The 21,417-nt window shown below is 45.9% G+C and overlaps 1 protein-coding gene across 2 annotated transcripts; it reads right to left on the bottom strand.

Annotated features, from left to right (window-relative positions):
• Nucleotides 1-2,559: 2,559 nt before the first annotated feature.
• LOC109901997 (PR domain zinc finger protein 1) lies at nucleotides 2,560-19,054 on the bottom strand. Of its 2 annotated transcripts, none has more exons than XM_031786816.1 (7): nucleotides 14,101-14,275; nucleotides 11,549-11,848; nucleotides 9,579-9,698; nucleotides 8,298-8,550; nucleotides 5,053-6,113; nucleotides 4,814-4,942; nucleotides 2,560-4,692 (listed from the first exon to the last, which is right to left on the bottom strand). In XM_031786816.1, the coding sequence occupies exons 1-7, from the start codon at nucleotides 14,125-14,127 to the stop codon at nucleotides 4,099-4,101; spliced, it is 2,484 nt and encodes an 827-aa protein (XP_031642676.1). In that variant the 5' UTR covers nucleotides 14,128-14,275; the 3' UTR covers nucleotides 2,560-4,098. The 2 variants fall into 2 exon arrangements, with proteins under 2 accessions (XP_031642676.1, XP_031642677.1); XM_031786817.1 differs by lacking the exon at nucleotides 14,101-14,275 and adding an exon at nucleotides 18,463-19,054 and having other exon boundaries at nucleotides 2,779-4,692.
• Nucleotides 19,055-21,417: the final 2,363 nt, after the last annotated feature.

Here is a 21,417-nt window from a genome sequence, read left to right as displayed (position 1 = left end):
AGTTACTCAGCAAATATTTTCAAGCCTGGTGTATCCCACAGGGCGGCGCACAATTGGCCCAGTGTCGTCTGGGTTAGGGGAGGGTTTGGCCGGGGTAGGCCATCATTGTAGATAAGAATTTGTTCTTAACTGACTTGCCTAGTTAAATAAAGGTTAAATATATACATCTGTGATAAATCTGCACCTCGCACAGTCACACACTCACATACTTGTACACATATGCAGATGCATGCCACCTATGCACAATGGCGGTGACTCAGCACTACATCACTGTAGCCATCTTTGTTCAGCCTCTAGCTTCATTGGGACAGATGAGCTTCATTTGCTGCTCCTTTGTATTCAACCACAGTTCCCCTTGGTTCCCAGATGCTAGTTGCACAGCGGTATGTCCATGTGTTCAAGTGACCAACTGTACTGTACTGCTCATAATTTCTCCCTTCTCTGCGGTCCATATGACCCGGTCACCATGTGTTCTGGTCCTTATCTGTAACTACGGCTCGCCTCTTCTGGTCCTCATCTGGTCCTCATCTGGTTTCTGTTTTTGTCCTAAAATGGGGTCGACTTCCTGTCAAGATGGGCTAAAGGGGACAGGTTCGAGAAGTTCTATGAGGCAGAGAGAGATGTATCACATCCCATTGAGTTTGATGACCCCCCCCCCCTTCTGCTTGCGTAATGCTGTCCTTGTTACAGTATATTTATGGCAAAGCTAGGGTTTGTTTTCCGGAAACATCCTCATCGATGGCGTCAGCCTGGAAGGGAACTCACAAGTTGGTATTTCGTTGTGTGCGTATACGTGTGTGTCGGCGGGTCTGTTTTGTCTACGGTTTCATTGATAGAAACTAAGACACACATAACGAAAGAGTCTTGTGGAGAGAACATTAACTTGCAGATGGAGATGCTAAATACAACTGACACTTTTGTGTGTAAACTATCGCTTAGCTTTATTTACTCCTCTGTCACACAGCCAGAGTGTGTGTGTCTGTGACAGTGAAAGAGAGGGAGAGTTGTAAGGTCCAGAGCCATACTGTTTTGAGGCAACATGTTGCCAACTGAGTTTAAGAGATTTATATCCCATGTTCGTTTAGGAACATGAATAGCACCAATGTTTGCGTGTCTCAAGGGTGACTCCACCAAAAAGTATTTAATTTCACAATGTTCGACAACACCATAAACCAATAACGTGTTACTCACATTACCAACCAGTTGAGGCGAGGTCCCCAGTTAGGTTTAGGGAAGCCCAGTAAGTCTGTTTTCACCCACTCAGTCAGTCAAAAAAAGTACCATCCCTAAGTCATGCTAGCTGGGGCAGTGGAACTTGCTGTGTCAACATCTGATTGTTCAGTTTCCCTGATAGTAATAATAGGATGTTGGAGAGAGAGCAAATAGCCCATGCTACGTTAAAGCGAAAACCATTGAGTCAGAAGGTGAGAGCACAGGATGTTTTCGGTTTGACAAAGAGCATGTAGGCTACGCTACAAACTCAGACGACAGTTCTTGTTTGCTAATGCAGAAGATTCACAAACAGGAGCAAGTTTATAGGCAAATGGTAATGGCTACCTTCCAGCTAGTCTTGAAATAAACCAAATAAATGCTAGGTCAGAAACATGAATAGCTCAGCTGTGCTAGCTAGCTTAACGTTTACATTATAATAGAGCTTGTTCATGATTGTGCCTTGTAGGTCTACATACAGGCAACTGCCAAAATAAAGGAAACAAGTAAACGAGGGTTCTAGCGGATCTTATGGTTTAGGTCCACTCAACCCCTTTATGTTGGGGTTTCCTTTATTTTGGCAGTTACCTGTACGTGCCTTACTCTGAAACCAGAGTTAGGTGATGTCTAGTATTTTTACACTGCCCAAAACCATTCTGTTTTACTTGACCAGGAGGAAAACAGGTATGTTATGCTGCTGTGTATACTACACTGTGGGTTTGATTGTACAGAGCCTGCAGTCTGTACTGAATTATTCACTTTTTCAATGAGCAGACGCTCATGAGGAAATGGTGCAGGATAAACTGAGGATAAAAGACCGACCACATTTACTATTGCCGTGGGGTAGGGGGATGTGTTCCAAATGTACTCTTATTTCCTTTTCCTGTCTTTTAGTTTAGCACAGCACGCAATAAACAAACTTTTTTCTTTTTTTTTTTTAAATGGACACACCTTCAGTCCTCTTTACTACATACCGACCATGCATGACTAGAACATTCATAGAAATCTTGTGTTGAGGTCAATGAAAGGTTTGTGTGTCTTCTAAATACACTATTCTCCATTAATTCCATCCCTTGGAAATTCTTCCAGTGTCTTCATCTAAACCAAAAAGGCATGCTTACCACTTTGATGATGCCTCATATTGTCCGAGGCAAAGTGGTGCCTCATTAGTTAACTAGCTACCTCTCCTGTCCTTTCCTCCATGATCACTGATCTGGGGCTACATGAGAGGTGGAAGCAACATGATCTACCAGAAGCCATAGAATATGGAGACCCTAATGGTCTGCTAGCTGCTTCTCCTAAAGCACAATACCCACAACAGGAGGCAGATAAAAACTCACACACAAAGAGTCAGATTGGAACTGTGGACATTTATCATAAATTTACATTTTGCACATAAATAACTATGTAAACAGAGACAGTATTTTTTTTTCAATTTCTCTCCTCTAGGGCTAAAGATGAAAGGGGACGCTTTGGTCATACTTTAGGGTTGGAGGGAGAGAGAAAAAAAGAGAATGGGGACTGATGTGCAACTGCTTCCAGTTCACCGGCATGGGGTCAGTTGCTATGGAGACAAACCATATGTCATCTTACAGCCATTATAAACAGTCCAATCATATTGAATAGTAGGAGGAGCACCGGCAATTAAGTCATAAAGGGGAGGGGCCAGTGCATAAGAAGGCCGAGGTGCTTTGGTCTGTGCCATTTAAGAATGAGAAGGGGGATACATTTTTCTCAAACAAAACAAAAACTACAAAACCACAGCTAAAGAGCTAACACTTCATCACAGACAAACAGTACTCTTGGTCTTCTTTTCGATTCTTTAAATGTCTCTTCTTTTTGGTGCGTTTGAAACTAAAGCCAAGTAAACTTTGGTTACTCGCCTCGAATCTGACAAATCCCATTTGAGAAGGTTTACTTGGTCCCCTTTTGCTATTGACAGTGTTTTGAAGTTCCCTTGGACTGTGGGCGGGGGGGGAATTCCCAGACACAGTCTTTATATGCTACATATTGAGCAGACTTCTCTGCACTTTGGATCATGTGGAGCTGCACTCCAGTTCATTTTGGAGTCTTCAAGTAGCAAAAGCAATAAATAGAAACACACTTGCCTTCAGTTTCCCTCTGAACAGACACACACATACTCACACTCTTACTCACAGGCATACAATCATACACACATTGAGGTAACTGTTGTTGAAAATATACAAACAAACAAAAAGCCCTTTTTTGTAGAGCTCAGGATGAGCGTGGACATAGGGACGCTTGCTGGAAGGGTCAGAAGGTCAAGCAACACCTTTTCTTTCTAATCAACAGTTCGTGTTCACCTTTGGCAAAACAAAGTTGTGACCTTTGACCCTTTTTTAACCTGCTATATTGTTTAAATAAAATAAAAAAAGAGAAGTGGGCACCCCTGCTTCTCAACAGGTCACACAGGACAGATACAGGCAGAGAGAGAGAAAGTATATACAAAGAAATGGCCCCAGGATGAAATCAAAACCAGAAAAACAAAAACAGTAAATTACAATGAATTACCTGGTCATTGTCAACATCACTTCCACATATTGCTTTTTGAAGACAAAATAATTGCATAATAAATTAAGGAGGTTATATAACAAATTGAACAAAAAATAACACTTGGAAAATAGACAAATAATAGTAATAATAATTATATGAAATCCAGGGTGGATGATTGTCCTGTCTTAAGTGTAGGACACAGTGGAACAGTTTAGTAGTCTGGGGACAGTGTCTCTTGGAGCCCTGAGTACAGAAGTCCCTGAAAGTTTGAAAACCCCAGTCGCTACAACCATCAAAAATATATTTACACTCGTTGCTCCTGCTAACCAAGTTCTCAGAGCCACAGTCCGACTCAACGTCCTTCAAACGGTGAGCTCAAGCCTGTTCCTCGGACTCCTGCTTGATCGTGACGTTGGAAGGAAGAAGCGGACTGCTTCGGCGCAGTTTGATAACCGACGTCTCATTGACTGAATTGTACAGGCCGCAACCTGTAGACTGGAGTTCGCTTGCGCCGCCCTTGTGGTGGTGGTAGCCGGAGGTCTTGAGGTCCATCTCCCTCCACAGCATCCCCAGGACCTGCTTCTCCAGGACAGCCTCGACCTCAACCCCTCCCTGGAGCTGGTCCAGCCTCTCAGCGTGGTCGCTCATGTCGAAGCGCTCAATCTCCTCATTGATGCGCTGGAGCTCTTCCTGGGTGGAGGGGCTGGGGGAGGGGCCACCTGAGGAGGTGACGGCAGCCAGACAGTAGCCCTTCAGGTGTAGCCGCAGGCTGCACAGGTGAATGTAGTGGCGGTGGCAGTGGGGGCACTTGTGTGGCCGCTCGCGGGAGTGAAGGCGCTTGTGCAGCTTGAGGTGGACAAACTGGGTGAACTTGGCAGGGCAGAGCTTGCACGAGTAGGGCTTCTCACCCGAGTGGAGGCGCAGGTGGGTCTTTAGGTTGCTGGTGCTGCTGAAGCGCTTATGGCACACCTGGGGGGAAAGAGGACAAGTGAAGGGTTAGACGAGGAAGTTCAGCATTGCTTATGTATATGCTGCAGCTAGCTAGCTTAATAGACTTGCCGGCTAGCATAGAATTTGTGGTGGTCTTTACCGAGCACTCATGGGGCTTCTCTCCAGTGTGCACCAGGAAGTGTTTCTGCAGGTGGGCCAGCTGGGTGAAGCCCTTACTGCAGGTCGAACACTTAAAGGGCCGCTCACCGCTGTGGACACGCAAGTGCACCTAAACACAGCAAGGACACAATGATACGTCAGTTGGGTTCAATGCAAGGGAACACAAAGTAGTCTGGCTGCATGGAATGAAGTGAGCGAACAGAATGTCTCCAGTCTCACCTTGAGGTTAGAGAGTTGGCCGAAGGTCTTGCTGCAGACGTTACACTCGTACTTGATCTTGCCGTTCTGCTTCTTGAGTGGGTAAGGCAGGGTCTTGTAGCCTGTAGAGCCACCACCACGCTTCATCTTGCTCAGGTTCATGGCCTCCTCCTCTTGCCGGCCGCTGACACTGCCCAGCAGGGCTGAGGTAGGCTTGGTGGGCACACGCTCGCTAGGGGCTGCCGTGCCCGCTGTAGGGGAGCCGCTGGTGGGGGCGTGGAGGTGCCCGTGTGGGTGAGGATGAGCATGGCCAGGGTAGGGGTGATTGGGGTAGTGGGTGCCGGCCTTGTCCTTGAGGGTGGTGGCGGCCAAAAAGGCACTGGTGGGGGCGGAGTGGAGGAAGTCCCTGTGGGTGGAGAATGAGGGGTGGGAGGAGTCAGGCAGTAAGAACCTTCTCCCCGCCTCCCCAGGCAGCAGGGGCATGTGGGAGGGCAGCAGGCTGCTGAAGAGAGGGTACATTCTTGGAAACATGCCCCCAACAGTGGGCACCCCACCCCCAGGTAGTGGGTAGTGGTGAGGTAGCATGTAGCGGGAGTAGTGGGGGCCGGGAGGGTAGAAGGGTGAGGAAAGGGGGGCGGCTGGTGGAGAGTAGCCTGGGAAAGGACCCAAACCTTGGGAGTAAAAAGAGGATGGGGGTGTGGGTTGGGGAGCTGCGGGGCTACCGTGGGGGCTACTCTCTGGACTGCTCCGCGCCGACGGACTTGGGGTCGCTGACGACTGGTTGCCTGGTGATCTGATCGCTGTGTAACCAAACTGTACCGGGCTGGTCTTACGACTCAGGAACTCTTCAGTCAGATGAGGGTGGGGGCGGAATGGGGGGTAGAGGGCACGGGGGTACAGAGGTCGCTCGGGGCTGTCAGCACAGCGGGGTCGCGTGGCCAGTGGCCGGCTGGGCTCCCTCTTGCTGGAGGTGGTGGGGCCCCTGAGGATGGAGGAGACACTGTGTTCTATCTTGACTGGGGCACTGCTGCTGCTGACATGCTCCTCACTGGCCTGCTGCTTGGCTTCCAGCAGAGACTGCTCTGTAGAGGGTTGAGAGAGAGAGAGAGAGGTCAGACACTGTTCTCCCTCTGACTGAAGACCACGTTTCCCTTTGACTTGGTGTCAGGAGCATTTTAAAGTGCCCACAGGAAGAAAAACTTATCTAGACATGTCTTTAGCTTAGGAGAAATAATGATCTTTCAGCTGTAGAGTGTGAGGGGGGAGGAGGGGTTAGGAACACAGTAACCCAGTGGTCCAATTAGAGCGACAGATTTGACGAACGATCATGGGGGGCTAAAAGACAGGAAGTGAGGCGTGACGGCTGCCTCTGGGCAGGGTGTGTGTGTGTGTGTGTGTGTGTGTGTGTGTGTGTGTGGTGTGTAGAGGAGGTGGTCTGGGGGCAGATAAAAATCAAGATAAAATCCAAATGGGGCAGGGCTGATTGAAAGTTTCCTCTCCAAAGTTTGGCCTCAACCTGCCCTCTCCTCCTGACTCTCTCCCCCTGTCTCTCTCACACACACACATGACAAAGAGGCCTTTGTCGCTTCCAGGCTACACACGCTAAACGCCTCTGCATGTCGGTTAGCACATCCTCACCTGTTAAACCTCCATCAGAGTTGGGATTTAGAGCCGACGTCAATCCCATCCATTTACTACTCATTGAACCTTTACTAGATGTTCACGAATCTGTGTGTGTGTGTCCACTAACGTGTATATACATTAAGCTTTCCAGCACTCAGAATTACTCGACAGACTTTCAACCAACACAGTGACCCCCACACCACTACTGCGGCAGTATGTAAACAGAGGTTATCAGTGCCCCCCCCCCTTTCCTCCTCCCTGTCCTCCCCCTCAGATAACACCACTCCCAGCCCTCCTCTTTCCCCTCCTTTCTTACAGAAAACAAACAGGGTGGCCATCTTGAGATATCAATCTGTCAGCACAGTCCCGCCGCCAGGAAGTTCAAGTAGTCAATAGAGGAGACGCTTTTCTTCCTCTCCTCCCTCCCTTTTCTCTTTCTCTCCACTTTTAAAGTGCCAAATAAATTAGGGAGAATGCCAAGGAGCCGTCAGCCCGTCACACACAAACACGCACAGGGGCACGTGTGCGCGCACACTTTTGAGATTAAAAGAGTGAGTGTGTTGGAATGAAATAACTCTCTGGGTATGTGTGTGCTTGCATGCAAGGGAGAGGGGGTGTCTGTAGGATAGTATGCGTTTGAACGAACACACATTTAGAACAGGAAATGCTAACAGGTGCCATATGTCTGTGCAAAACTTATTGTCATTGATTGTCACACACACTCTCAAATATGGAGAAAAAAAAACAGCTGTCACACAAAGAGGGAGAGCGAGTGGGAGAAGAGCTTGAGTTCAGTCATTTCAGACCAGCCAGTTCTGCTGACTCACACATAACCAACACACACGTCTGGTTCTACTATGACTGGGTTAATGGAGAAAGACACAGGGAGAGAGATAGACCGAGACAGAGAGAAGAAAAACAGAAAGAGGTGAGTATGATGTCATTCCCAGGTCAACAGGGACCCCTGCAGTAGTGGGGTGGTTTAATTATAGGGGCCATAGAGAAAGATTAGGGGCCAGTACCATGAGGCCGCCCAGGCCCCTGTGTCTCTCTGCCCCAGGAGATGTGCATCTCCCGGGGAACTGTAGTCACTACCTACTACACCTGGAGGCAGAATGCTGGCTCCTTCCATCCCTACTCTGTCTGGCGCTCTCTCTCTCACTCTTTTTTTCCCTCCAATCCATCACATTTTTTTTTTTGCTTCCTCACACACTTACTCATATTTGCATTTAGCCGATTGACTTTATTTATGACCAGAGTGACCACACACACATGCAATGGTGGCGCTGACAGAGATGAAAGGTTGAGGGTCTGTGTGTGGTAATGCCAGGCTGATGTTCAGAGAGGAAGGAGACGTGGCTCCCCTCAGAAACACTGTCAGGCTCTCACAAATATACACTCTCACGACGCACACCAACACTGAGCAGGAAGGTGCTAAATAAAAACAACTCACACTCAAGATGACCATGGAAAGTTAATCAACATAACACCAATAGTACACTATACTTCCAAGGATACAGTGTTATTACTATGTAATAAATCATTGCATACAGTATATGATCATCATTATATATCTGACAGTTTACAGTGTTATTACTATGGTATAACATCCATGTAATAAGGTTTCATATGAAAGGTCTTACTGAGTTTCTGCATCATGAGCTCTCCAGAGGGCGGGTAGTGGAGGCGGTGAGCGAACTCTGGGCAGTACCACACCAGCAGCTCGTTGCCAGGGGGGATGGCCCTCACCGTGTAGAAGTAGATGTTCGTGCCATTCTGGCACGCCGCCAGGTTCTGCTCCCCCGCTGAGTGGGCCGGGTTGACGTAGCGCATCCAGTTAGACCACTCCTCGTCCAGGCCGTCCACAAAGTGGTGGAAGTCGCCCTCCGAGTAGATCTGAGGGGACGGAGAGTAAGAAAATGGTCAAAGGTTAACGGGCAAGGAAGTCTCAATGGCAAGTTCCAGAAAAACTGTGCTGAGTAACGACTAAATATGTCGACAAATCATATTTTCAGCAGCGCGAGTGTAATATCATTCAAGTGTAGACTCATTAAATCTCTCCCCTCCTACACTCCAGACCTTATAGCCAGTTATACAGACAGAGATGGTGAGACAGCGAGTAGGAGCCTCTCCCCTCTTATACACGTCTAAAAGAGTTGAGTCAGAAGATACGTCACGCCGACAATGTCAACGACACTCATTCTGAATCTTTCCCCACTCATAGACCAGTCTCTCTCCTTTCTGATTGTGGCCATCAACATCATCGAGAGAGAGGCCTATAACTTTGTGTTGTTGTGGCTTGCCTGAGCAAGGGACATGAATAGAACACATTGCTTTGGGATGTTGTTGAATCTAGGTGAGTGCCTCTGTGTGTGTGTGTGTGTGTGTGTGTGTGTGTGTGTGTGTGTGTGTGGGGGGGGGGGGTGGAAAGAGTGCTACATTGTAATTGTTCCTGGAAGTGACACTGAAGCACTGTTTCTGTGTACAGTGTAAAATGGACATATTACTCCATTGTTCCACTACAGTTCTTACTGTACTAGCTGCCACACTTACTGATCAGACAACCACTACTGAACAGCAGGCTTCACCCAACAGATATATCATGATGAAATAGGTGTTGAGGGTGTGTGTCCGAGACAAGTATGTGTATAAAAACTGCATACACACAGGATGTACCACACACAGTGGAGAGCCTTAGTCTCAGAATGATTAGAGAGAAAACCCCTTCTGTCTCCACACACAAACTTCTTCAGAATGCAGAGACCCTGGCCGTGACGTCACACTCAGTCAGTCAGTGGAACAGGAAATGACCTATGATTGTTTTTCTTCCTCTGTGGCTGTCTTTTACTGAAAGTGAAGCGCTCACTGTGTGTGTGTGTGTGTGTGTGTGTGTGTGTTAGTGGACAGGAGGGAAAACCACTCACCCTCCAGAAGTACTTCCTGTTGGCGTCTTTGGGGACACTGTCTGCAGTGTAAATCTGACCCACCAAGGGGCCGAAGCGTGTTCCTTTGGGGATGTACTCTCTGCTGGCCACTCCAATCACCTACAGGACAGCGATAAAGACCATTAGTTGAAGTGTGTGTGTTCTGTGGTTAGACGATTTACGTTATCACATCCTGCCAGGAGGTCACAGTCTTCACATGAAGACAGCCGGAAGAACCCATCATGATCAAATCAACAAACAAGGCTGCCTCCCTCTCTGTGTGTTTAATTACTACTCTGTACTAGAAAGAATCTGTGGCCTAAGGTGGGAATTGGACAGTCACACTTTTTCTTCAAGCCACATTTGCCGTGTGTTTGAAGTGTGTGAACATAAGCAAACACACACCTAACCCTTATCCAGTGCCAACAGGAAGAGTTAGACACCCTGAGGGAAAGAGTTTCCTCTATCTCACCCAGGTTGTGACACAAAGCATCTCACCCTCCTCACCTTCTCTGTTCCTTTCTAATTGACCACAGGGCCACTCCCTCTGACACCCACTCTCCTAACCACACAACACACCCTACCACATCAAAACAACTCATTATCTAAATAGACTGTTCGCCTTAGAGGAAGATATCCACACCTGATATTGAAGCGCTTTTGTTCCTTGCAAAACAATTTTCATTAAAAATAGAAAGAAAAAATAACTTGAAATGGGAGGGAGGAAGAACAGCAAGGGAAGTGCATCCGTCTGAAACTGAGGGATTATCAAACCTAGACGTTCAGCTTATCGCCTAACCATGATAAACTCTGATGTATTCACCAAACCCCCTACACACAGTCTACACTTGCACGCGCTCGCTCGCACACACACGCACACACACACACCCCCTTTCCCTCTTCATGCATATCCTACACAAAACACCCACCCCCTAAAAGGATTGGGAAATCCCCCTTCCCATTTCCACCCCAGGGCCAGACCATGTCTCAAGATTAGGGGTGTTTTGAGGATAACTTATTAACTGACTTTACAATGCTCTCTAAATGACTAAGTCAATATCCTTTGATCACTGGTAAATGCGATATTCTTTCCACATCCTCTCATTTTCTATCAATCTTAGTGGTCCCTTCTGTGAAGGTGATAAATATTGACTGATACCGTATCAGGTCGTAAACAAACGTGGTGGGAAACACTCATTCTCACACAAACAGGGTGATAAGAAACAGATGAGCAATGACGAGAAAATCTATTAATTGCAACCAAATCATGCGGTCTTGATTAGGTTAAAACCACAAAACGCAACACGCTCCCCCACCTAACCTCGTGACCCCTCACACATATTCTACAGTGTTCAACAGTTAGACTGGGGATCAGTTCGGGTTGTGAAGAAGGTGATATTTGGACAGAGTTGGACAGGTACGTATGTAGGTAGGGAGAGTTGGGTCTGGTCTAGTGTAGGACTGACTAGTGCGCCCTCTAGGGGATAGAAGAGACAGCGCAACAAAGTGTGAGAACATCGAGGGATAGACACACAGAGACAGGTATGGAAAATGGTTATCAGGATGTGTTGATGAAGCGCCTGTCAACAGCAGGGCTAAGTATGATTAATGACTCTTCATGGATGGGTGGGAGCTCATTTCTCACTGCGGAGGCTCTGTAGCAACCTGCATCACACCTCAGAGAGTGTGTGTGAATTCCCCTCCACACTGGGCTTACACACCGCTCCTACAACACATACAGGTCGTCGCCGTGCTCCAGTGTGCGATCTTTTACAACGAGACACGCTCCTCACCACAATTTCCCCTGGCTGACATTTCTGCTGCTGTCATATTTTACCTAAAGTGCAGTCATGCGAGTTTGGGGGGGGCATATGGGTTTACAGACGGTGTGTGTATTTATGTATGTATGCATGTATGTATACACACACACACACACACACACACACACACACACACACGTGTCCTCCTACCTCTTTGGATTCCGCTAGTTGTTTGAAGGCCAGGTTACGAGGCAACGAGGCCTCTGCTCTCGTTAACCCCTCGCTCTCCGTTCCTGCCTCCCGCGGAGTATCCTTGACGATGTAGGTACACTTCTCCTCAAACTCTGCCTCCGTCCACTTCATCATGTCCGCCTCCTCCATCTTAGAGTCTGTGTCGGTGGCCATTTTGGATCCTGTGCCCATCTGAGTTTCCGTGTCCATTTTGACGACGTCGTGCTCTACGGTGTGGGCCCCCTCAGTAGTCAACATGGCCGAGCTATGAGAGGTAGCCTGAGAAAGGGAGAGCGAGTGAGGAAAAAAAAGATCAAGAGAGACAGATGGAGAGAAGAAGGAGAAAATGTAGAAGGGGAGAGATGAGATAAAGAGAACAGAAAGACAAGAGGGAGAAAAAAGGGGGGAGCGTTATTATCCAGTATGAGTCAGTGAGTGGCGAGTTCCTTTGAGACTGGCTGACTAAGCAGACAGTGTCTGTGCTCTCTCTGTGGGAACAAGAGCCACAGTCGACCGACCCCACTAGCCTCCAGCCCAGGACAGTCTGATCCCCACTACTCTCTACTTAGAGGGAAACACTCAATCACAGGAAACCATCAACTATTCAAATAAGTTACATAAAAACATATTGAATCCAGAGTGAAAAGTCTATGAATGTTTTATTACAGATGAGTTGTGACCCAAGAGTATGTATGTGTTATATACTGTATGCTGATCTGGCTAGTGTCTCAGGGCAAGACAGATTGGTCAACCTATCTGCAAAAGTCATTGGTCAATGGCAGCCAAGCTGTGAGTCCTTTCTGTGGGCTATGTAAGTTGGCATAAGGTCAGGGCCAGCCACGCTCCCCCCACCCCCGGTCTCTCTACCCTCCCTCACCCTCTTCATTCCCCCTGTACCCTTCTCCCACTCTGTCCAACCTACCCTTCTCCATTCCCGCTGTACCCTTCTCCCATTCTGTCCAACCTACCCTTCTTCATGCTCCCTCCTTGTCAAACTGTCAACATCAGTATCTTAATCCCCCTCTTCCTAATGCTCTCTCACTGTCCCTCTCCATCCCCAGGGTGGAAAAAGAGTCAAACAGGGGAAGGCGGAGGAAGGAAATCCTGTCTGGGTCTGAATGGAGCTAAAATTGGAAGCAGAGTAGCGGAACCGGCAAATCATCCCCAAGTGTGTGTGGGACAGTCGGGAGGGAGCGCCAAACTTTTCCATTTGAGGGGCCACAGCAGCACAAACAAACTTCAAACGCTCCCCACCCAAGACCATCTCACACACAAAAAAACAAACAGTGTACGTAGAATAAATGATCGTATGTCACAGATTGTCAAATTTCAAGGCCGATGATAGACTGAAATGCAACCTGATACGCCGTCACTCACTCACATAATTCAGAAAAAACGTACCATAACCCACACCAGAAATCTACTTGACCCTCCAACAATCTCCAAAACTAAATCACAACTAAAACCTTGACAAAATTCCCCAAACCTTGACCAAATTCAACATGACCCTATACTCAACATTCACTCAAGCCAACAAAACAGGTTCCTAGGAGACTAGTGTAATTAATGAACTTCTGGAAGAGTAACAGAACAAATCGCTTTTCCAACATTTCTTTAAAACAAACTGTACGACAAGCAATATCCCAAATAATTACATACATGAAATTATAATACAACAAACTAGGATATTCCATTTCAATTTAGAGTAGATCCTTTCAAACTATTTAATATTGTGATATTATCTATTGGACATTGATTTCATGAATATCCTTTAAAGGGATTTAAATATATAGATAAATATAATACCAAACACTAGTCAAAATCTGTTCCTGCTAATAAAGACATCTTTCTATGACAGCTGTGCAAAACTAATACTGAAACTGAGAACCTGGCCAAAAGCAACTGATTTATATCCCCCCCCCCCCCCCCCCCCCCCCCCCCCACACACACACACACACACACACACACACACACACACACACTTTTGTTCAAATATTCGATAAACACTACTGATATCGTTTAAAAACAGACTTTGGAAATACAAGTTTCAAATTTAAGCACGCTATAACCAATGACAATTTCTAGAATTTTAATAATTAAAATAATTCTGCTGAAGTGGACAAACTACAATAAGCTTTTAACAATTTAAACCATCTCAATACTCAAAATGATTGCATTTCAATATATTGTGTAATAGAATATTTAAAGTTTAACAAACTCATTGCATAATGGAGTGGCCAGACAAACAAGGAGAAACCCTTATGACTTATATAAATAAGTCATAAAATAAACCTTCATATTTGTTGTCACTGGATTCATTTAGAAAAGTCTTTGTTCAATTCTTATTACAAGCAAAACAAATGTAATACACAACTTTAAATTAAAATCCTCAAAACTAATAATATAATTTAGGAAAAAATGTAGTAAATATTTCCTTAAAATAAAGTGAAAGTACCAAAATAATAATATACATTTTTTTTTATTTCGACAAGACTCTTCCTCCATTGACTAGGGTTCAGTAGCGTACTCACCGAGAAGCTTTGGTCCCAGCCACACATAGGGCCGAATGATCTATCACCTGTGTGTGTGTGTGCGCACGTGGGACAGGTGCAGTTCACCCTCTCCCCCTCTGATCCAAGCACTATTCCAGAGTGTGAGTGCTGTGTGTGAGTGCGTGTGTCTGCTCCAGTGAGTGCCTTCTGTTTAACTGACTGCCCCTTGACAAGTGAGGGAGATGTTGATTCACTCAGTGGTCCCGCCCTCATTCGGTCTCCACTCCCCCTCTCAAGGACCGCCCACCACCATGAGGAACACGATCACTTGCAGCTCATTCAGGGTAGCAGTGGCAAACGCACAATGCCCTATGGAAATAGCAGGCGCTTTCACCTGAGGCATGAGCTCTTGCTGCTCCACACAAAAACAAACACACAACAATATCGATTGGAACATAAAAGTACCATCACACACCTGAACATAAATTCAAACATTCTCCTGCAGTCTTCGAAAAACTTTAATACATTAGAAAAGGTTGCCAGTTCCAAATCAAAGTCTCAAAAACATATTCCCTCAACATAGGTGATTGTTGTGTAACAGTGCAACTATTATATATCAACAACCCCCCACAAACACACAGATTGGGGGAGGGGGGGGGGGGTGTTTATGAGTCTTAATGTAGAAGGAGGACATCCTGTGACAGTGACTCAATGCCCCTATACTGTTTACCCAGCACAGAACTGCGGACAGACGTTCCTCTCACACACACAGATACACACCCTCTAGAGGGCGACACTGGACTCACCTCATGGCTCAGTCTCACCAACACATCCCTCTCTCCCTCTCTGCCTCTGGTAATAAACTGAGGCATAAAAAGACCAGGGCTTGCTGACCCTGGTTAAATACAACACTGTCTCTCCTCCTCCATCTAGTCCTCTTTTTCTCCATCCGTGGTCTGTATATCAGATCCTCATAGCAAAGCCCACTCAAAGCAAGCAACCATGTCCTGGAATTCAACTGGAAATCCCCTACTCTCCCCCTCTTGATTGACATTAGTCTTGAGTGGGGCGGAGTGGAGCGAGGGCTAATGAAGAATGATAATGAAGAACATAAAACATGAGGCAGGGGAGGAGAGAAAGAAAGGACATAACCGGGTCTTCAATCCCTCCCTCTTCCTTTCCTTCTCCCCTCCCACTGGTGACAGAGAGTTGACCACATCACTCGCTGCCTACTCCTTCCTGCCAACAGACGACCCACCGGCCCCAAACACACACGATCTGCACCCCAGCTGGTCTACATGATCATGCTCTGTAGCGACCAACCCCTACCGAAAAAAACATCTCCCTCCCTCCAGAAAAACAAGTTAAGATTTCAACTAAACAAAAAAAAGAGGGAAAATAACATCTTATCCCTTTTGAAAGTCACGTGGTACATCCCTACCCGCTTGCTGGCTAGGAACAATCTGGGCCCAGTAGGCTCTCCTGATCCCTTTCCCCTCTCCTCATCCCTCACTCTGCTTAAACTGTAAAGGAAGGAGGGGGCGCAGGCAGGCCTGAGGCTGGGGGGGGGGGGGGGGGGGGGGGGGGGGGGGGGGTAGGGAGGGGGTCCCTCTGCTCTGAAGTCAAATGGCTCTTTTTGTTTATGCGCAGGCCGAGGAGGGTATTTAATGTGGCCTGCATGCCTGGAGGAGAGGGGGGGGGCACACAAAGAAGGGCATGGGGACCTCCTGTCTCTGTTAGTTTTACAGAGGGCTCCTATCAGGGCTAAGAGTATAACACACACAGCATAATTGTGGTGCCAACACATCAGAAGGAGGTACGGATTATGAAAAGAAAGAAGAGAAAGGCGGTGAGGACGAGAGTGGGTGGAATGGGTGGGGGTGGCTAAACCACAGGTGAGATTAGCAGCCATTCCAAATTCCTGGTTCCCCCTGAGACAAGACGCAAACTTTATTGACTTCATAGCAGATACAGCTTAACGGTCCTGCTTTTCATGTTCTTGTTGTCACAAAAAGAGAAGTACTGGCTACACTGTCCATTTCTCATTCAAGCACCCTGACTGTTATTCACATTGTGAGAGAGTTTGAATATCACAATCAATCTTCCCAAAACTTTCCCCACAACAGCAGTGGATCTTATCATGAGAGTTGATCTGGAGTGTCACTGATTTTCTCCCCTTTGTCACAATATGTTTTAATTCCGGTCTACAGGATGCCTCTCACAAGATCATAGCAAGAAGATTGTTATTGACCATTTCCTGTGGTGTGTGTGTGTGTGTGTGTGTCAAACGAAGCTTGTATCCGTTTGAACTTTCCTCAAAAAGTGCGCGCGCGGAGGAGGCACAGTGGATTTGGGTGTTGTTCTGGAAAGAGTTAGACCCTCAATGGAGGAACCATTGGGGGGGGGGGGGGTTAGACCAAGCCATTATCCCGTTTGGGCTGAGGGACCTGTGTGTGTAGACGCGTGGCATGCGTCAGGTCAAGCCCCCCTACAGTGTAGAGCAGGGTGGGGTTGAGGCATTGCAGTAGCTCTCATCTTGCCAATCCACCGCGGCTGCACACACACACACACTCCCGCCTCAGCCATCTGGAGGGACTGTCCACACGGCGGACACGTGTGTTACGATCAAGTCACCCTCCTTAACCCAGAGGAAGAGCTAATCATGGTCTATTTGGCACATGCCACTGATTACATTGTACTTTTCATTACAAGTGAAACAGGGGCCAGTGGCATTGACACACTGCTGACAATGAGGCAAGGAAAGAGGGAGGAGTGAGAGTTAGCCCAGCAAACACGAGTCCAGATAGAGCTTGCCTGGCACTATCACAAACGTCAAATGATGTAATGACTTCATCACTTCCTGTAATAAAAATATTACAACGTTTGCTTCATAACTCAAATGCACATTTCCCAAATATTAGATTTATGAAATCTTAATTTTGCCTTAACTCAGACTGAACAATAGTGTAGAATGACAATAATAGTGTAAGTAACAAGACTGAGATTCTCTTGTTTTTCACAGAGAGAAACGGATGTGTGTGCGTGTGTGTGACTGATACCCTGGGCAAAACGGACTCAACTCTAGAAACTATAAATGAAACTTTCAACCACTAAATAGAGAAACCTATTTAAGCTCGCAGACCTTTTCCGCAGGTAAATGTTTACCGAGGTTCACAGTGCATTCCCGTAAACAACCCGAAACGTGCGCCCAGTCACAACCAGAATCACATGCCTCTTTTCGGCAATGTGAGGGAAGTCATAAGTCTACTGCACACACAATGATGAGCACAGCACTTTGTGATAACACAACCTTCCAACGTGGCTGCGTCATCGGACAAATGTCGAATTACTGACATTTGTATGATAGCATTGATAAGTATATGTAAACCACACCATGGTTTTAAAAAACGTTTTATACACCTATGAACAGAGTGGGCAACGAATCATAAAACAATAGGACATGATCCTAGGGCCTTTGCTATAGCCCAACTACCGCCCACGACAGCTGTACTTAAAAAACAATGTTTATGTAGTTGTCAGGTTGTGGTATGTGTTACACTGGACAGATATAGGCTAATGTACCATACCCCCGTGCCCGTGACAGCAAGCAAAGCGTTGCGCAGCGGGTGTTCAACTGTTAAAAACTGTCAAATGCCCGGTCGGGCACATTTGCCAGTTTAGCGAACGCCATGGTGTAAAGATCGAATCAGGACAATGAATAACCTGTGCAAGACGAGATTGTCGGATAAGAAGCGAAACGGGGCTAACAGGTCAACTCGTCCAAAATATCGGGTTGTTATCCGACTTATTTATCGGGTTAAAGAATGTAAAAGGACTGAACTGTAGGCTACGCAAAAAAACTAACTTCCAGTCATGTATACTATGCAATCACTTTCGATTCATAGCAGGGTCATTCAATGCGACTCAATTCAATTCCTTATCGCATTCTTAACTGAATGACCACACAATTCAATGTTTTTTTTTCATCAGTAGGCTAATATAGACGGAGTTGCAACAAATGGGAAGAGGATTTTCAGAAAATGATTTAATTTAGCCAAACAATTGTGAATATTTGTAAAAAATATTGTTAGGCAGTGTTGCGGAGTAGCTTATCTGTAGGCCTACTATTAAGCAATTAGCCTGCTAAACATGAAATTAGGATAATGTTTTTTTATGGCGACAGGTTATATAGCCTATAGGCTACATACACAACATGCCAATAACCTAAGGTGGAAGAATGTGAATGAAATGCGACAACGTGATAATGTCGGCTGCTCTAATGTCTTAATTCAAGACGAACTTTTAGCCTACACTAAACAACGTAGCAAATACATGTAAACTATTCAATGTTGTTTATCGAACGGCAGGGACCGAAGCGAAGCGGGGTGCAAGCTCTTTTACCTGTCCGCCCTATGAAGCTCCTGTCGCGGAGCGCTGGAAGATATCCTTATCCCAATTTCCAAACTCAGGCGCTGCTGGCCTAGGTCCGATCGTTTCTCTTTGTAGTGCGTGTATCCTATGAAATTGTCGAGGTGAGTCTGTAGTCTACAGTTTCCATACAAAGTAGCCTACCCCTTCTTTCCGCGCCCAAGTCTGCTCCACCCAAAACTGTAATTAGGATTAAGACAAGCAATTAACAAAACAAACTCTCCTGCGCCGACGCTTTCGATAACTGATGGAGCAATTGTTAGTTAAAATAACACCTCCCGTTTCCAACATTTGCATTGTGCTTAAAGGCCATTAACATGTTCGTTTAGGACAGCCTAAATGTCGAGGAAGTTTTAGACGCCTTCACCCCTCTGCACCCACTGCGAAGGCTGCTAAAATTTAACAGACGAGACAATGAATCAATAGGCAATAGTTACAAAGTCACGTCTTTGAAATGTGCATATTTGAACGATTAAAAAACTTGAAAGAAAATGGAAAATTTGAAGCAATAGGTGAAATTCGAATTGGATTAATATAAGACATTGAACGTTTTATTGATACGAAATCAAGGACCATTCTGAAATAATTAGCCTATTTATTAGGCAGAGGCGGGCCTACCATATTCTACCCTGTCAGGCCTTTTATTCTTTGGTAGAAAAATATTCTTAAATTAATCGTTTTTCATCAAGCAAAAAAACATCAGGGTTAGTCTATTTTCTGAGCGTTTTTCTTTTTAAAATTGCATCCAAATGTTTGGAGGAGATTTTTGGTCAATTTTTTTTATTGTAAAACTTAAACACATTTAATTGTAATAATATACATAATATTTGCTTTTAAAAAGTTATCATTATTGGTAGGCAAATAATGTAAATATGTGGCTTAGAGCACCAGAAGCGGTCTGGTGAAGGCAAATCCTGTGTAGCCTAGTCATATTGCCACTTTTTATGAGAATTTGGAATTTGTATGTGTGTGTTTGACTACTTACTATGTTACATTTATTTTATATTTGGGGGCTGAGCATGTTTTTATAGCTATTAGGTAATTGTTATGATAATAATTGTCAAGTGCTTTTAAAATCGTTCCAAGTAAAAGGTCATTTGTTTTATGTCTGAGTGAAAGTGGAAGCCATTTGAATCAAATGTTTTATATCTGTCCTGCATGTTTGAGTGAAGGGGGAGAGTGAGCACCTGTTGAGCTTTGACTGAGCCCCTGTAGCCCTATCCCATTTGATATGAGGGCCTGTACTGTACCCCTTCCCTCTTTCACAATTCTCTCTCTCTCTCGCTCCTATTCTATTCTATTCAGATATCCCTCTCTCCACTGAGTCTCCCCATCTCTGTGGTAGTGGAGTCCATGCTGAGCAGGGTTAGCTGTAGTGACACACTTCCGCTGTGCCCAGAAGTCTCAGATCTTTACGCGAAACAGACACACTTACACACTCTTCCTGTCTCCACCCCCCCAACACACACACACACAGTGATGCAGCCCACTCCTCATCAAAGCTGTGGAAGTGTGTGTGGGACGATGGATGTGATGGGGGGGGGGATCAGAACCCTTTGAGCATAGCAGACATACACATTCCACCCACTCCTAGTGCCCTGCCCCTACCAGCCTCTAACCCTGGGTGCTCAGAGGTATACCGCATCCTTCGTTATGTCCCTGTCTCTATTTCGCTCTCTTTCTCATCCCTCTTTCTCTCTCTCTGTCACGTCACAGCTGGGACTAATCATCACTTTCTCTCTTTGCTCCCGCTGCTATAGTTGACCTCCTTAACTCTCTTTCTATCGCTCTCTCTCTCTCTCTCTCTCTCTCTCTCTCTCTCGCACTCTCTCTCTCCCCCTATTCTCTCTCTCTCTCTCTCTCTCTCTCTGTCTCTCCCCCTACTCTCTCTCTCTCTCTCTTTCTCTCTCTCCCCCTACTCTATCTCTCTCTCTCTCTCTCTCTCTCTCACACACTCTCTCTCTCTCCCACACACACACATGCACACACACCTAGTTGGCTCGAGGGAAGCCCTTTGCTTTATCGCAGCTTGGTGCTGAGCTGTGAGTGTGTGTACATTCTCGTCCAGGAGAAATATTTAGCTTGGCAGGCTGCCAGCGAGGCAAAGCTGAGCCAAGCTGGGATTCACCCACAAAGGCAGCCACACGCCCCAGCTCAACTCTGTGTGTGTGTGTCAGTGGGTTTGCGTGTATCTGATATATCTGAATCTTAGTGGGCTTATAACTGTGTGTAAGTGAGTGCTGAGTGCTGTCTTTGTGTATCTGTATAAGAGAAACTGCAGTCTGCAGATGACAACATTTTGTCAGGTGTTGAGGGAAATGTGTCCCACAAGATTATCACACAAAACCACAGACTGTTTTGTTACAGAACGTATGTCACTCTCTTTCACTCTCTGTCTTTATTTTTGTCTGTCTCTTCTTGTCAATGAAAAAACATGACCTTGCCTGAACAGAGAGATAAAGATGGTGTGAGTGGTTTTTTGTGTGTGTGTGTGCGTGTGTGTGTGTTGCGTGTGTGTGTGTGTGCGCGTGTGTGTGTGTTGCGTGTGTGTGTGTGTAAACAGATAAGATTAGCATTCCTTCAACATTATTTTGTTGAAATATAATTTGATCTCTGAAAAAAGTAGCTAATTGATTACACTAGGGGCGCACCTTTGATTTTAGAAGTGGGGGGGGACATCATTTGTCTTTTTTAAATGCAGTCGGATAAACACTCCAAACAGCCTATCCGACGCTTGGAGGCATCTACATGGTCCTAAATCACACCGTTGCCTCATTTTGTATTACATTGCAATGATAAAACTGGTGGGGACAAAAATGCAATTTCAGCATGTGGGGGAAATGCCCCCCCTTCCCAGTGAAAGTTGCACCCTTGCATTAAACCCAAATTGTCAATTTGAATTGATAGGATTCGTGTAGGTCGTTATTG

The sequence above is a fragment of the Oncorhynchus kisutch genome, linkage group LG13 (genome assembly GCF_002021735.2).
Source record: "Oncorhynchus kisutch isolate 150728-3 linkage group LG13, Okis_V2, whole genome shotgun sequence".
Classification (NCBI taxonomy): Eukaryota; Metazoa; Chordata; class Actinopteri; order Salmoniformes; family Salmonidae; genus Oncorhynchus; species Oncorhynchus kisutch.
This window is presented reverse-complemented; position numbering and strand designations above follow the sequence as displayed.

Coding starts and splice junctions, on each gene's coding strand:
- LOC109901997 (XM_031786816.1), bottom strand. CDS start 14,127: ATGTGTGGCTGGGACCAAAGCTTCTCG. Junction 9,699..11,548: donor AACTAGCGGAATCCAAAGAG/GTAGGAGGACAC, acceptor GCTGTCCTGTAG/GTGATTGGAGTGGCCAGCAG. Junction 4,693..4,813: donor AGAAGCCCCATGAGTGCTCG/GTAAAGACCACC, acceptor CTTTCCCCCCAG/GTGTGCCATAAGCGCTTCAG.